The 13,383-nt window shown below is 38.5% G+C and overlaps 1 protein-coding gene across 1 annotated transcript in view; it reads left to right on the top strand.

Annotated features, from left to right (window-relative positions):
- The window catches only part of ARMH4 (armadillo like helical domain containing 4), a 138,221-nt gene extending 126,636 nt beyond the window's left edge, over positions 1-11,585 (top strand). The window contains exons 6-8 of the mRNA XM_036841361.1: positions 3,626-3,657; positions 10,464-10,598; positions 10,842-11,585. Of these exons, the coding sequence (XP_036697256.1) occupies positions 3,626-3,657; positions 10,464-10,598; positions 10,842-10,910 (236 nt within the window). The 3' untranslated portion in view covers positions 10,911-11,585. The remainder of the gene's footprint in view (positions 1-3,625; positions 3,658-10,463; positions 10,599-10,841) is intronic.
- The last annotated feature ends 1,798 nt before the right edge of the window (positions 11,586-13,383 follow it).

The raw sequence follows: 13,383 nt of genomic DNA, 5'->3' as shown, positions 1-13,383 counted from the left end.
GCCTCACCTTCTCGTGTTCCCAACTATCACAATCTACCAGTAACCTCCAGTTGCAAATGTTTACAGAATTTTGTAGGGGTTTTGGGGGGTAAGATTTGTTTTTTAAATTTTAAAAGTACTAAAAATTAGAAATAATTTGGAAAATCCTAAAAACACTGTGTAGGGAATAAAAGTCATCCATAATTCTACAACCCATTGATGACTTCAGTTAACATTTTGAAGTACATCATTTCAATTACACACATAACATTTTTATCCACAAAGGGACTCACATTATACATACTTTATGTTTTTTTATTTGTAATATATAATGCGAACACCATGTCATTATTTTTGTTTAAATAATTTAAATTTTTGTATAATATTTCACTCTGTAGTCATAGCCTAAGGTTTTATTTCCTTTTGAAAGTGTTTAAACCATTCCTGCTGTTCCATTCAGTGAACAGCATTTAAATAAAATTTTTTATGCATATCCGTGATTAATTGTTTAAGGTACATTGCTTCTACAACTGGAACTTTTGATAAAAAATTTAAACTTTTTAAAAAGCTTTTGATATCAATTGCAAATTCTCCATGCAGTTCCAAAAAGTTGTGTCAATTCATACCCCTTTCATCAGTGTGATGTCTCTCTATTAAAAAAAAAGAACTGCAGTTTTTGGTTCTCCTCTTCATAAAGAATCATCTTTTCTTTTTATTAAATATCTTTCCAATATTCTCTCTTCTAGCTTTTGTATTCCCTTATTGATTTCTACTAAGTTTCAAAACCATCATTGTGTTAGATTTATTTTTACACTGCCTTGAACATTTTGCTGAAAACAGTTTATAGAAACTTCATGAAAGAAAATCGTGTTTACTCAAAAGTTGTGAACTCATTTAAAAGCAATATATATTTGCTGAAAGAAGGAAAAAATATTTATTGTCTAATACCGTGTCAAGAACCCTGGTGGATGCCTGAGAAGCACAAGGTGTGATCCTTAGGGGTCGCATGTTCTTAATTGGAGAAACACAGCCAAGCTCACATACTCTGAAGAGCAGTTTTTTCTCAACCTTGTTTAGACCCATGTCCCCCCAAACACTGTCTCACTATCTCTAGTGAATCACCCCTCTCACTAGCCATGAAGAGTTTGCCCAGCTTTCTTTCTGTAGTTCCTATTATAAACTACAGAACTAGATCCATTGAATGTGCTCTTTCAGATTACCTGTGCGCATACGTACATCCCATGCTAATATGCCTTCCCTCCCCCAGTGAAGAATGACTGCCTTAAGAATCACTCAAAGCAGGACTTGGAAATTTACTTTAAGCACCTAATATCTGGATAGATTGTCAATGAGATCTGGCTCGATAAGGCTTAAGTTAAAACGTTTCTCTTGGCAATGAATTTTCTACAGTTGGAAAGCCTGTCAGTGCCTCAGACCTTGGTGCCATCTGTGCCTCCTTTCCCTCTTCTCCAAGCTACCCCTGGGCTGCCATCGACAGGTAGTCAGCCGGCCCCTGCTCACCTCCTCCATGATGTCCTCATACCAGCATTCCTGCTCCCACCTCTCTTTTGCTTTGCTCTTTACGTAATATCCAGCTGATTCCCTGATTCCGGACATCTTGCTTCCGAGGTTGGCGTTCTGCTGTGTGCCCCAGTAATTGGCTCTCCTGCTCTGTCCCTCACTCTCTCAGTCCCTACGTTGCTGCTTGTCATCCGTGTCTCATAGACCTGATGTCCTAACCTTTTCTCACTGAAATTAGGTCCCCATATCTTCTACTGATACAGTGTTGAGCACAGTGACTGGCCAACACACTGTGCATTGTAAATATTGTTGAACGAATGAATGAATTGGAAGCATTCTCTTGCTTGACTTTATATCTTGGGCTTAGTTGAGCCATGTTAACACAATACTCGTATTTCACGTGTCTTTCTTTTCCCCTTCCTATCCCAGAATTCTTATTTTGGTTTTCTACACTAAGTTCTGTACTAGACACTTTGCACATGTTGTTTCTAATCTTCACAGCCATCTCGTAAGACAAGTATTACCATCTCCATTTCACATATGAGGAAACTGAGCATCCAAGAGGTTTGCTAATTTCTCCAAAGCCACTCAGTGAATCAGTGGTTGACCTCACTTCTCCATGGAACCACTCCCAGAATCACTGATCCATGGCTTAGTTCTTGAGGTGCCTGCACTTTCTTACTTTGCCCTTCCCTTGACTCTTATTTTATTCTGATTGAGCACCACCGTCTTTGCCTGAATCCCAGTTGAGACAGAAGGAGCGATGAGGGGAGGACAAATCTGAGAGGTCTTGCCAAGGTCTTGACATGAGAGATTGAGACTGGGGACTGAAGGAGATAGAAAAGCCAAAGGTATCTCCACATCTTCAACCTGAGAGAGCAGAACAGCAGTGGTATCGCCAAAAGAAATGGGTAATTGGGAAGTCTTATTCCTGTAGGTTGTTAATCAGATGGTGGTTGGAGTTCCAGTGGCTCTTTCCTCCCTGGTTAACCTGGCAATTCTATTAGTTTTTCTGAGTCTCAGTTTCCTCTTCTTTCCCCTGAGCATCATCTTACCTGACTCTCATGTTTGTCATTGGTTTGCCTATCAAATGATGCAGTACATATGAACATGCTTTGTAAGGGGTAAAGCCGGACACACATTAGCTGTCATCACTGATGTCAGCTATGTTATTACTAAAGTCAGATAGTAAATGGAGACACCAGCTTCTTGAGTAAAATATGTCTATGCCTGGGGTCAACAGGCTGTGACCAAATCTGGCCTGCTGCCTGTTCTTATACGGCCCATTGGAATGTTTTCCAATTTTTTATTTGGTTGAAAAAAATCAAAAGAAAAATATTTGTGACATAAAAAAAATCACATGAAATTCACATGTTGGTGTCCATACATAAAGTGTATTGGAACAGAGCCAAACCCACTTCCTTATGTGCTACTGTCTATGGCTGCTTTCTCAGTGCAACAGCAGAGTTGAGTAGTTGTGACAGAGATTGTACAGCCTGCAGAGCCTAAAATATTGACTACTTTTAGTAAGAGCTGAGTAGCCCTGGCCTGCCCAGTGCACATTCCTACCTTTGCTCTCTGACACTGATTCAAGTGCAGAATTCCCATTGAACTTAAAAACTGAGAAAGATGAGAAATAAAGGTAAGGAGAAAAATGTGAATTCCCTGGCGGTCCAGTGGTTAGGACTCTGCGCTTTCACTGCCAAGGGCCCAGGGGGTCAAAAAAAAAAATTAAAAAAAAAAAGATAAGGAGAAAATGTCAAGTTAGAAGTAAACTTGATATTCTGAAGATGTTTTCCTCTCTCTTCTCCCAGACCTCCCCCAAAATAATAGAAAATACATTTAGCAAACAAAAATATTCTCTGTTCCTTTAACAATATGTGAGGGATATGTTTGTGCTCTTTTTTTTTTTTTTGTATTTTTAAATGAATGAGAATAAAAATAAGACTATTGCTGTCATTATGTTAATACTGTTGACCCATTCACTGTATTTCATACAATAATACCTTCATTGTATCAAATTAACTTAATATATGAAATATAAGTAAGTTACCAAATGAATTTAACACAATGAACTATAAGTAAAACGATGGCTATTTACATTTTCTTTTCTTATTTTCTGTAGTGAGAAGCTGGATGGAAAAACTAAAAGACAAGGTAAGAGAAGTGTTTTCTTCCTTTGGATTTATCTTAGAGGGCATGGCTTTGTCAAGTAAAAGATATTGAGAGTAATGGAGCTTTATTTCATTATTCTGATTATGGTAATCTATGCAAAGATACAGGGCCACTTCAGGTGCCCAGCAAGAAAGGAGGTCTTCCCTTTAAGGTCTGTATAATACAAGGGATGCCTTATTCTTTGGAGTGCCATTCATACTTATGGAATGTAATTCCTGGTATGTACAACTGAGTAACACCCTTTACATATCAAGGTGGAGTTCCTTTTAGGGAATTGCAGGAGTGTGATCCCATTCTAGTGCGCATTTCATGTCCCAATGCAAGGATCTTTTAAACCTGATCTTCCTATATGAGGAAGAAATACCTTGGATTTTGGAAGGCATTGATTTTTCTGACCCAAGGACATAAATTGATGGACTTGATTTAAGAATAAAACTTTGTGATGGAAAGGGCATCCTTAAACTATAGTGGGAGGTGGGATTAAAAACACCTGAACACCTAAGCACTCTCCTTAGGCCCACTTTTATGTAGTCTATCATAGTGCCACTGCTAACTGAGTGATAATGAGCTGACCTATCTGGAATGGCCAACTATAGAGAAATATTTTCCTCTCTTGCATTAATTCTGCCATCAACATCTGTGACTGACAATATTAACTTCCTTCCAGGTTTATATTTTTCATTTTCTTTTAATTTTCAACACTCTCTAAGGTTTCATTTTTGGTACCTTGTAATTTCAAACTGGAATTACTCATAAAAATATTGGTGGAATTCTGAACTCCTTGCTGTAGCCTGTGTCAGATCCAATTACTATAAGCCAGCTCAGATTTCACTGGGGGTTTAGTTAAATGGAAATCGTTTCAACTGCCAGATAGGAGTTACTTCCAATTCTCCTGTCTTAGAATATACATCTGTTGATGGTATCCCATATCTTGTTTTATTATTTGAGGTCGATTTCCCCCATATTTGAATGATTAATATTTATTTTACTACAGTTTAATGTTAAAGGATAAAAGAAAACATTCAACTGCAATTAAAATTGTATAATTATATTAATTCTTCTCACTATTATTTTTCTGCTTCTCAGTAAAATTTGGCATATATAGTTTTTGAGAATGAGATTATTTTATGTTCATATATATTAAAAGTGACGTTGAAGAATTTTAAGCCTGTTGACATCAGTGGAGGCCATTTTGGTATCTGTAATGGGTCCAGTTATCTAAGGGAGGTGTAATCAGAGGACTGAGCAAGATTTGGGGTAAGAGAAGCGCAAAAGTTTAGAACTGAATATATTTACATTGATAGTGCTTCTTGTTATTTTTCAGGGGAAAATATGATGCAATGAAAAGTAAACAGGCTCTGGTAGTTTAATCTAGGAGTCCGTATATCATTGTTTCTATAGAAAATATCCTTCTGAATTACAAAAATGGACAAAAAATAGACTTAAGAAAACAAATGTTGGCATGTAGCCTGTTTTGAAGTTGGATGTTGCAAAGTTTCTTACCTGTATGTATATATATAGCTTCACCACTCCGTTTAGAAATCTGTGTAGCTTTGGAGAAAGGCTGTATTTTCTCTTCTTGCGGACCATTCCTTCTTGTCTCAAAGGCCTGGCACCCTCTCCCTGCTCCATTTCACCAAGAGAAATAATTTTATGTATGGCCTCAGTTTTCTGGACTATTTTGAAGGCTTTCCAGCCCTCTTTTCATTTTATTCTGTAGTATTTTTTCAGTTATGTCTTAGTTTTAAAAAATTGGAAGAAAAATAGTTGAAACTCCCACCGGGTTGACTTGCTTTATGCCTTGTCTTCATTTTTTTTAAAATTTAACCATTTTTTAAATTGTAGTTAATTTACAATGTTGTATTAGTTTCAGGTATACAGCAGAGTGATTCAGTTTTACACATATATAGATCTCTATTCTTTTTCAGATTCTTTTCCCATATAGGTTATTACAGAATGCTGAGTAGAGTTCCTTGTGCTATACAGTAGGTTCTTGTTGATTATCTATTTTATATATAGTAGTGTGTAAATGTTAATCCCAAACTCCTAATTTATCCTTCCCCCTCCCCCTGCTACCTCCTTTGGTAACTATAAATTTGTTTTCTATGTCTGTGAGTCTATTTCTGTTTTGTAAATAAGTTCATTTGTATCATTTTTTTTAGATTCCACATATAAGTGATATCATATGTTATTCGTCTTTCTCTGACTTACTTCACTTAATCTGATAATCTCTAGTTCCATCCATGTTGCTGTACTTGCCTTCATATTTTGATTTTTTTCTTGGAGGGACTCAGTCTAATCAGTCCCCTCCCTCTGGGAGTGGAATATTATACACTTACTTGATACATACAATCATATGTGTACACACATATATGTATATATGTATAAAATATATGTATACATATCTTCCTCTCTCTCTCTCCCTCCTTCCCTTTCTCTTCCTCTCTTCCCCCTCTCCCTCTTTCTCTTCATATGTCTAGCTAGCTAGCTATCATCTATAAAAGTCTCATGAGTCATTATCTTCAGAAACTATTTGAGAGTGAAACTATTGCCGTTTTGTTGAAAGCCACAGAGTCCCTTAGAACTGAAAGCTAAACTACATATTAAACTGGCTCTTCAGTCAACCCAGAATATCTTCTCAGTTTAGCTTCATTTAATTGGTCCTGATATTGGTTTCCCTGTTAGTTAGCTGGACTCTAGAAAGGGTGGTAGGTGTTCTAAAAAGTTCTGAATTATTCTCTTTGTTGTTATTGTTTAGTCTTCCTATATTAGTTAGGATTAAGATCAGCTATGAGTGACACACAACCCCCAATGACAATGGCTTAACCAAGAGAGAACTTTGTCTCTCATTTATGAGTCTGGAGGTAGCAATCAGGGGTTAGTGCGGAGCAACACTGAAGGCTGAGTCTCCTTCTGTTTGATGCTCCATGATTTGTGACCTTATTCTCAAGGTCATCTCGTGGTCCTGGATGGCAATTAGGTCCATACTCTAGCCAGAAGGAAGGAAGGAAAAGGGAGGCTAAGATATCCCTCCCCCTTTAAAAGGGAAGATAAAGGCACTCTGCCATTCTTAAAGGGGGGGTGGGTAAAGGCTGTGCTCCCCCCTTGAAGAGCATGCTCTGGAAGTTGCACGTGTCACTAATGTATCATCTCCTTAGTGAGGCTTATCACATGGTCACATCCAGCTGCATAGAAGGCAGGGAGAAGTAATCGTTATTCTGTGCCCAGCCCAGATGGGAGGTTCTATTGCTCTAGAAGAAGGGGCGAATGGCTATCGAGGGACAGTCCCTATACTCATTCCATCATTAACCTTCTTCCTGTTTAAATGTCCAAGGTAGTGATGCTTGTTTGGCAGATCCTTACCTGGCTACCTATTGATGTATTTTTTCAACATCTATATTGTTTCTCAAAATTGAAGATGCATCAAAATTTTAGTTGTATATTACAGACCAGCCCTGTTGTTATATCACCAAGATCATTCTATTTCTTCTGGCTTTAGGAAATAATCCAGAAAATGGATGATCCAGCCTCTACTTCATAACAGTGATTCTCATGTAGAGTCTGCACCAGTAGCATTGCATCATCTGGGAGCTTGTTAGAAATACAAAATCTCAGGTCCCTCACTAGACCTACTGAATCAGAAACTCGGGGAAAGGGGTCCAACAATCTGTGTTTTGACAAGTCTTGCAGGTGATTCTGATGCATGTTCAAGTTTGAGAACCACTGTTGAATAGACATCATAAGGGTACTGACTTCAGCAGACTTTAGGCAGTACAGTGTATCATATGGTTTTCTTGAAAACCAGTGTTTCTGAACAAATACAGTATCCTGAGAAGGAAGGATACCTTTCTCATAAATATAAAACAAAACAAACAAACCAAAACGAAACAAAAACAAAAAACAACTATATCTAGTAAATTTTATCTTAACAATCCATTTTTTAAATTTTCAAACTGTTTATTTGGAAATAATTTCAAATTTACAGAAAAGATACAAGAATAAGGATAGTACAAAGAATACCCCTGTTCCTTTTCTCCAGATGCACTTATTCTTCCCACGTTACCCCATTTCTATCTCTGCTCTTTTTTTCGGAGCCATTTGAGGGAAAGCTGCATACATCATGGTCCTTTTACACCAAATACTTCAGTGCGTATTACCTATGAATAGGAATATTCTGTTAGCAAACCATAATACAATTATCAGCTTGAGTACATTTAACATTGATATCATACTTTTATCTGTTCTGGCACCTGGATTTCAGTCTTTTGGTTAACAGACCCAAAATCTCCTTTATAAATTCATTGTTCTCCTCCGTTACCGGATCTAGTCTAGGGTCATGTAACACATTTAGTTGTCAGGATTCTTTAGTTTTCTTTAATGTGGACCATTTGCATAACCATCTTTTGTCTTTCATGACTCTGATATTTTTTTAAGAATACAGTGCTTTAAAAAAATAGAATATTCAGTTTAGGTTTATTGGACGTTTCCTCATGATTAGATTCAGGTTATGCATTCTCGGTTGGAATATGGACAGATGCAGTTGTGTACTTCTTGGCAAGTTATGTGTGGAGGGATGTGCACGTCCAATAATTCTGAACAGAGAAAAGGTGCTAGGCAGAATTTATAACTTAATATGCACGTGTCTTATTTGTTTTCATTTCTACAGGAAACAAGTCATGGGCAATTCTAAAAACAGAGCTTATTTTCAGTTAGTCAGTTTTGTATGAGGGATGGTTAAATTATATTTGAAGAGGGTAGGTTGCTTTATTCCCATCTTGTAATTTACTTGTAATTTCAAAGCACAGGCAGATCACACACACACACACACACACACACGAGGGAATACAGAGAGGAGAGAGAGAGTAATTGAATTTTTGAGAAGTCTACATGATTTAAAGCTCTAGAAACGAGAAGCCTCAATGTGTAAATAAGAAACATGCAAAGAGTGACACATTTTGTAATATTCATATTTTTGGTGGGGGGGTTGAGTTACATAGTGTGAGGAGACCCACTCAGAGGTTGATCAAGTTGAGCTTCCAAAAGTTCAAATATCATCCTTTCAATGTACAGCTCTGTAAAATCTAATCTACTGTGCTTAAAATTATCGTACATCAACATATATATATATTTCCATGCACTGGGAATGGTGATGTAAAAAGAAATTCCTAGTTCTGGTGAGAGCAATGGAAAATTACAGACTTTTATAAGCCTTTCGTAGATCTAGAAGAAAGTTTGGGTTTCTGTAAAGCATATTAATTTGTTGGAAAATGACTGAGCTTTGTTTCTTGGGGAAAAACACTTAGTATGCTGAGGAACAATGCTATGTTCTCAAATTAATGGAAAAAATTCCACATTCTGCTCTAACTCAAGATCCTGGAAAACAAAACCAGTGAACGAGCTGGCTGTGTACAAGAGGATGCTGCAGTTTTGTAAGGTCTTGTCCCTTTGATTAATTCTAGAAATGTTGGGAAAGCATCATAGCCTGCTTACTTCGGCACTTGTTAGAAAACTTTTATTTTTTGTCCTTCTCTGTTTGGGGCTCATTCTGAAAGATACTGGAAATAGCTTTTGCTATATTAAAATTTTTAGAAATAGTCAAATAAGTGAACAGACTCGTGGTTTTTCCCCCATAAAATAATGTCTATCAAAAGTACTTATTACAGCACTTTTAAAATTGTTAATTGTTTATGGTTTTTTTCTGGGTAGGCTTCTAGAAGGGGCCATCGTGGAAGGTAAACCAGTGTCAGTGTCGTGTTCCTCTATGAAAGGCTCTGGTTATTCATCCACCTCTATCCCTTAGGTGTCTTATTGGCCAAGATGCAGGGAGCACCCTTAGGGTGATGGCCTTACCTTGAACTTAGGTTGGTCCTGAGCTACTTACTCAAGCCCAGGGATGTGTGGAGATCATGCTGCTCTCTTAGGACTGAATTATCCATAGTAACACCTTGGGGATGTTGGAGACCCACATGCATTTGAAACCTCCAGGCTCTTTTGGAAGTACCAACCAGTGTTGTTAGCAATGATCTTTGTGCCCCTCTCTGCCACTTTCTTTCTTTGGGACTGGGGACACTCAGAATTTCCTTCCAACCTTCAACTTTGGCCTTGTCCACTGGGCAGATATTTTCTTTCATATAAACGAATCCATCCACATTATGTGCAACTCTCTCCTCATCCTTGTCTTTTTTGCCTGGGGTCTAACACCTAACATACTTCCTCTTTCCTTTGCAGGTCCTTCTCTTCCCTGCTGTCTCCAGAAACTCTCACTTTTCACTTCCATACAAGCACATTCCGCTTTCCTTTCTTACCGTGACGCAGCTAAGATTGTGAGAGAGGGACCACCAAAGTCAAGGCCCTCCTTCTGCCCTCTAAGAAGCACAGTATTCCATTGGGCACTTCAACTCCCCCTGGAGCTTGACTCAGGCTGCTATTTCCAATTTATAGCATTTTAATAGTCCTGGTATTCTCAGAGGCTTACTTCATCCGTCTTTAATACAAATTATATTTCTGTCACCAAAACCTGGTGTTGACAAATGTGCATAAGCAAGTGGCTGGAGGTGCCACTAGGTCTGGCTGATTTATTCGGTACTTCTTCTACGTATTTGAAATACCCAAAAATCTCTCTCTCTGTTGCCTTCTCTCTAAAAAGTAACTTTATTCCAGGTGCTATTTTATAACAAAGCAGACAGGAGATTTCAAAATGTCTAAAAACCCGCTGCCCTCCAGGAGAACTGGGAAACCCAGGGCAGCAGTTGTTTAGCATCCTAATGTGTGTTTCTTTTCCTGTGCAGGCTGGCTATATGTCTGGGATGCTGGTGCCCGTAGGCGTTGGGATAGCTGGAGCCTTGTTCATCTTGGGAGCGCTCTACAGCATTAAGGTTATGAATCGCCGAAGGAGAAATGGCTTCAAAAGGCATAAAAGAAAGGTATGGAATCAACAACAGCAAAACCTAATCAGTTCCCGAACATTCTTCACTTTTCTAATTTGCTTAATAAAGCACACGGGGCTTAATGATGCATGAATGGTACTGACGTGCCCAGCGGTTCTGATTAGCTGCTGCAGCTGCTGCCTCGGCTTGGTTTGTTCACGTGTCTTTTAAAGGGGGCCTGTTCCTCAGCTTTGCTCTGCGGCAGAAAGAGTTTAATGCTTTTCTGTTTTCTTTCCCCAGCAGAGAGAATTCAACAGCATGCAAGATCGAGTAATGCTCTTAGCTGACAGCTCTGAAGATGAATTTTGAATTGGACTGGAATTTAATTGGAAGAGTCAACGACCTTATTATTTTATTTTTTATTTGGGTGCAAAAAACAGAGAACAACATTCTGCCATACTGGGGCTGTCAGGCCATCAGTTTCATTATCTGCTGGGTAGTAGATTTTTCTTGTACTGAGCAGAAAAGGCATGCTGTATATGAACTGTAATATGCAGTATTTGTTTTTATTCTGTAGTGAATTTTCCACAACCATGGGCTACAACTCGTAAATATGCAGCATACATGTTGTTCAGTAGGAGTTGCTAGGTTAGGTAAATATTTTGTATTTTTCGACATTGTCTTGTCCTTGGTTTGGATTACATGCACTGAAGTATAACAATTATTGCTGCCAAGGCACACTTGACTCTGAAATAGAAATCTTAACAAAGAAGAACTTGTGATGACTGTTCTACCTACTTGAATCCCTAGGCTTGTGGGCCATGGCACATACTACATTTGCATCAAAACTAGCAGCAACTCAGAGTGAAATCTTTTTCATCAAGAAGATCTCTCAGCACATTAGGATATATATAGATTTGTTTGTACCTTACATTATGTACTTGTCTCCTGGTTTTTATTATTTTTCCCCTTCCCTTTTATTCTTATTCTTGGCAAAGAAAAAATGCACTAGAAATAATGCATTAAATTGACTCTCGGTCTTAATGTAAGCTTGCTTTCTTAAATCGTGTAATTGAGTCCAAAAGACCTATCAATAGATTCTTACAAGTTTATCATTAAGAGACGTCCTTTTTTGTGTATCATTGACTTTGTCAAGAAGAAATAAGGAAGAAGTCAAGAGGAAAAGGAGGATAGATAAGCTCCCAGAGCATGTATCTCTGCCATTTGGCTCTGTGCTTGTGTGGCTACCATTCTGAATTATTCAAAATGTTGCTTTTCTGCATCTGTGGTCTTGGCCATGCAATGATTGGGCTGCCATTGGTCCTCATTTGGCTTTATTAGAAAAACACATTCTGTGGTAGGAGCAGACTCAGGGGCTAGAGTCCTGGCACATGACGGAACTTATGATAAACCAGCCTGTCTCAGGGCATCTCACTTTGGGCGATGCTGGACTGTGTTAGATCATTTCTCATTTCCCTTGGAATGTAATTCCTTGCCCTGTCTTTTGCATCTAGGTATTTGGGACTTGCAGGAAGTAGAGTTTTTGGGTAAAGACTTGGCTTGTTTGCGTGGAAGAATAAAGGTTACTAATAATACTGTCCATGGTGCTTTACACTATGGAGAACTTGTTCCCATTTATTGGAACCTGCTCTGCTGTGTTCAAGGCAAGCTGCACAGTTATTTCTAATAGCCACTGTGTGACGTAGGAGGTATGTTTTTATTCTCCCATTTGACTGAAGACAGAGCTGAAGCAGAGAAGTGAAATGATTATCCAAAATTATACCCAGGAAGAATCAGGAGTAGAACCCATGGACTCACAACCACGCACCCCGATCTTCAGCTCAGTGCCCTTTCCACATACTTTGGAGGAACCAATAACATTTCAGAGTCTTTCTTTAAAACCAGGGTTCTAAGGAAATAGCTTCTTGGTCCAAGAACATGTCATACAAGTTTCTGTCCTTGGTAAGTGAACGATGTCTTAGTAATGTCTCTCTTATGCACACAAATTCTTTTCCTCTCCCACATCAGCTGTTTCCTTATAATCACATAAATTTAAGTATCACCTCTAGGGAACTCATAGAGAAAACTTTCTTGAATTCATTCTTGAAGGATAGCTGGCTTACAGGAATGTTTTCGTCAAATAATTTTAATTCTTTTTGCCAAGAGATATAAGCAAATGGGTGAAAGTGATCAAGAGAAATGAAAAGCTCTGTACAGTCAAGTAGACATTAGCAATCGACACACAAGCTCACAGTCAGGTTTTAAAAATAGAACTCAGAATCATGACTCTCCAGAAATTTGTAATTTCATGAGTAGAGACATCGTGATACTGCATAGGGTACGTTTGCCCTTTCCAAGAGCAGCCCCTTCCTGTAAGTGTTTCTAAGGTTAGGAGGAGGTGAGCACAATGTAGCATTACTGCCTTTGTGTTCTTGACAAGCTGTTCGTAGGGAAAACACAATAGGCCGCTTCATGCAGCATCATGTGGGTGATACTGATGGCCACTAACACCTCGGGCTACTCTTAGTCTGTAGTGTTAACTAGACCATGGTTAATAGGTTGAACCTTCAAACTATAGTATAATAAAGTCACCGATGACAGACATAGAGTCAACTCTATTCTAACAACTAAGCTTAAATATTTAAGCTGGCGGTGCTGATAGCTGCAGCTTCAATTGCTAACACCTTCCGCTCTGAACTGAATTGATCCCATCAGAACGGCAGGTGTCCCACTGCAGGGGCAGGGTCTGTGTCTTATTCTCATGGTGGTAGGCAGTATTTCCCAAACTCTGTGGCCCCGAAGCATTGCCTCGGATACTTGTTAAGCATACATATTCCAAGGC

This window comes from Balaenoptera musculus, chromosome 2, assembly GCF_009873245.2.
Source record: "Balaenoptera musculus isolate JJ_BM4_2016_0621 chromosome 2, mBalMus1.pri.v3, whole genome shotgun sequence".
NCBI lineage: Eukaryota > Metazoa > Chordata > Mammalia > Artiodactyla > Balaenopteridae > Balaenoptera > Balaenoptera musculus.
The sequence above is the reverse complement of the archived record's forward strand: the minus strand, read 5'-3'. Positions and strand labels throughout refer to the sequence as shown.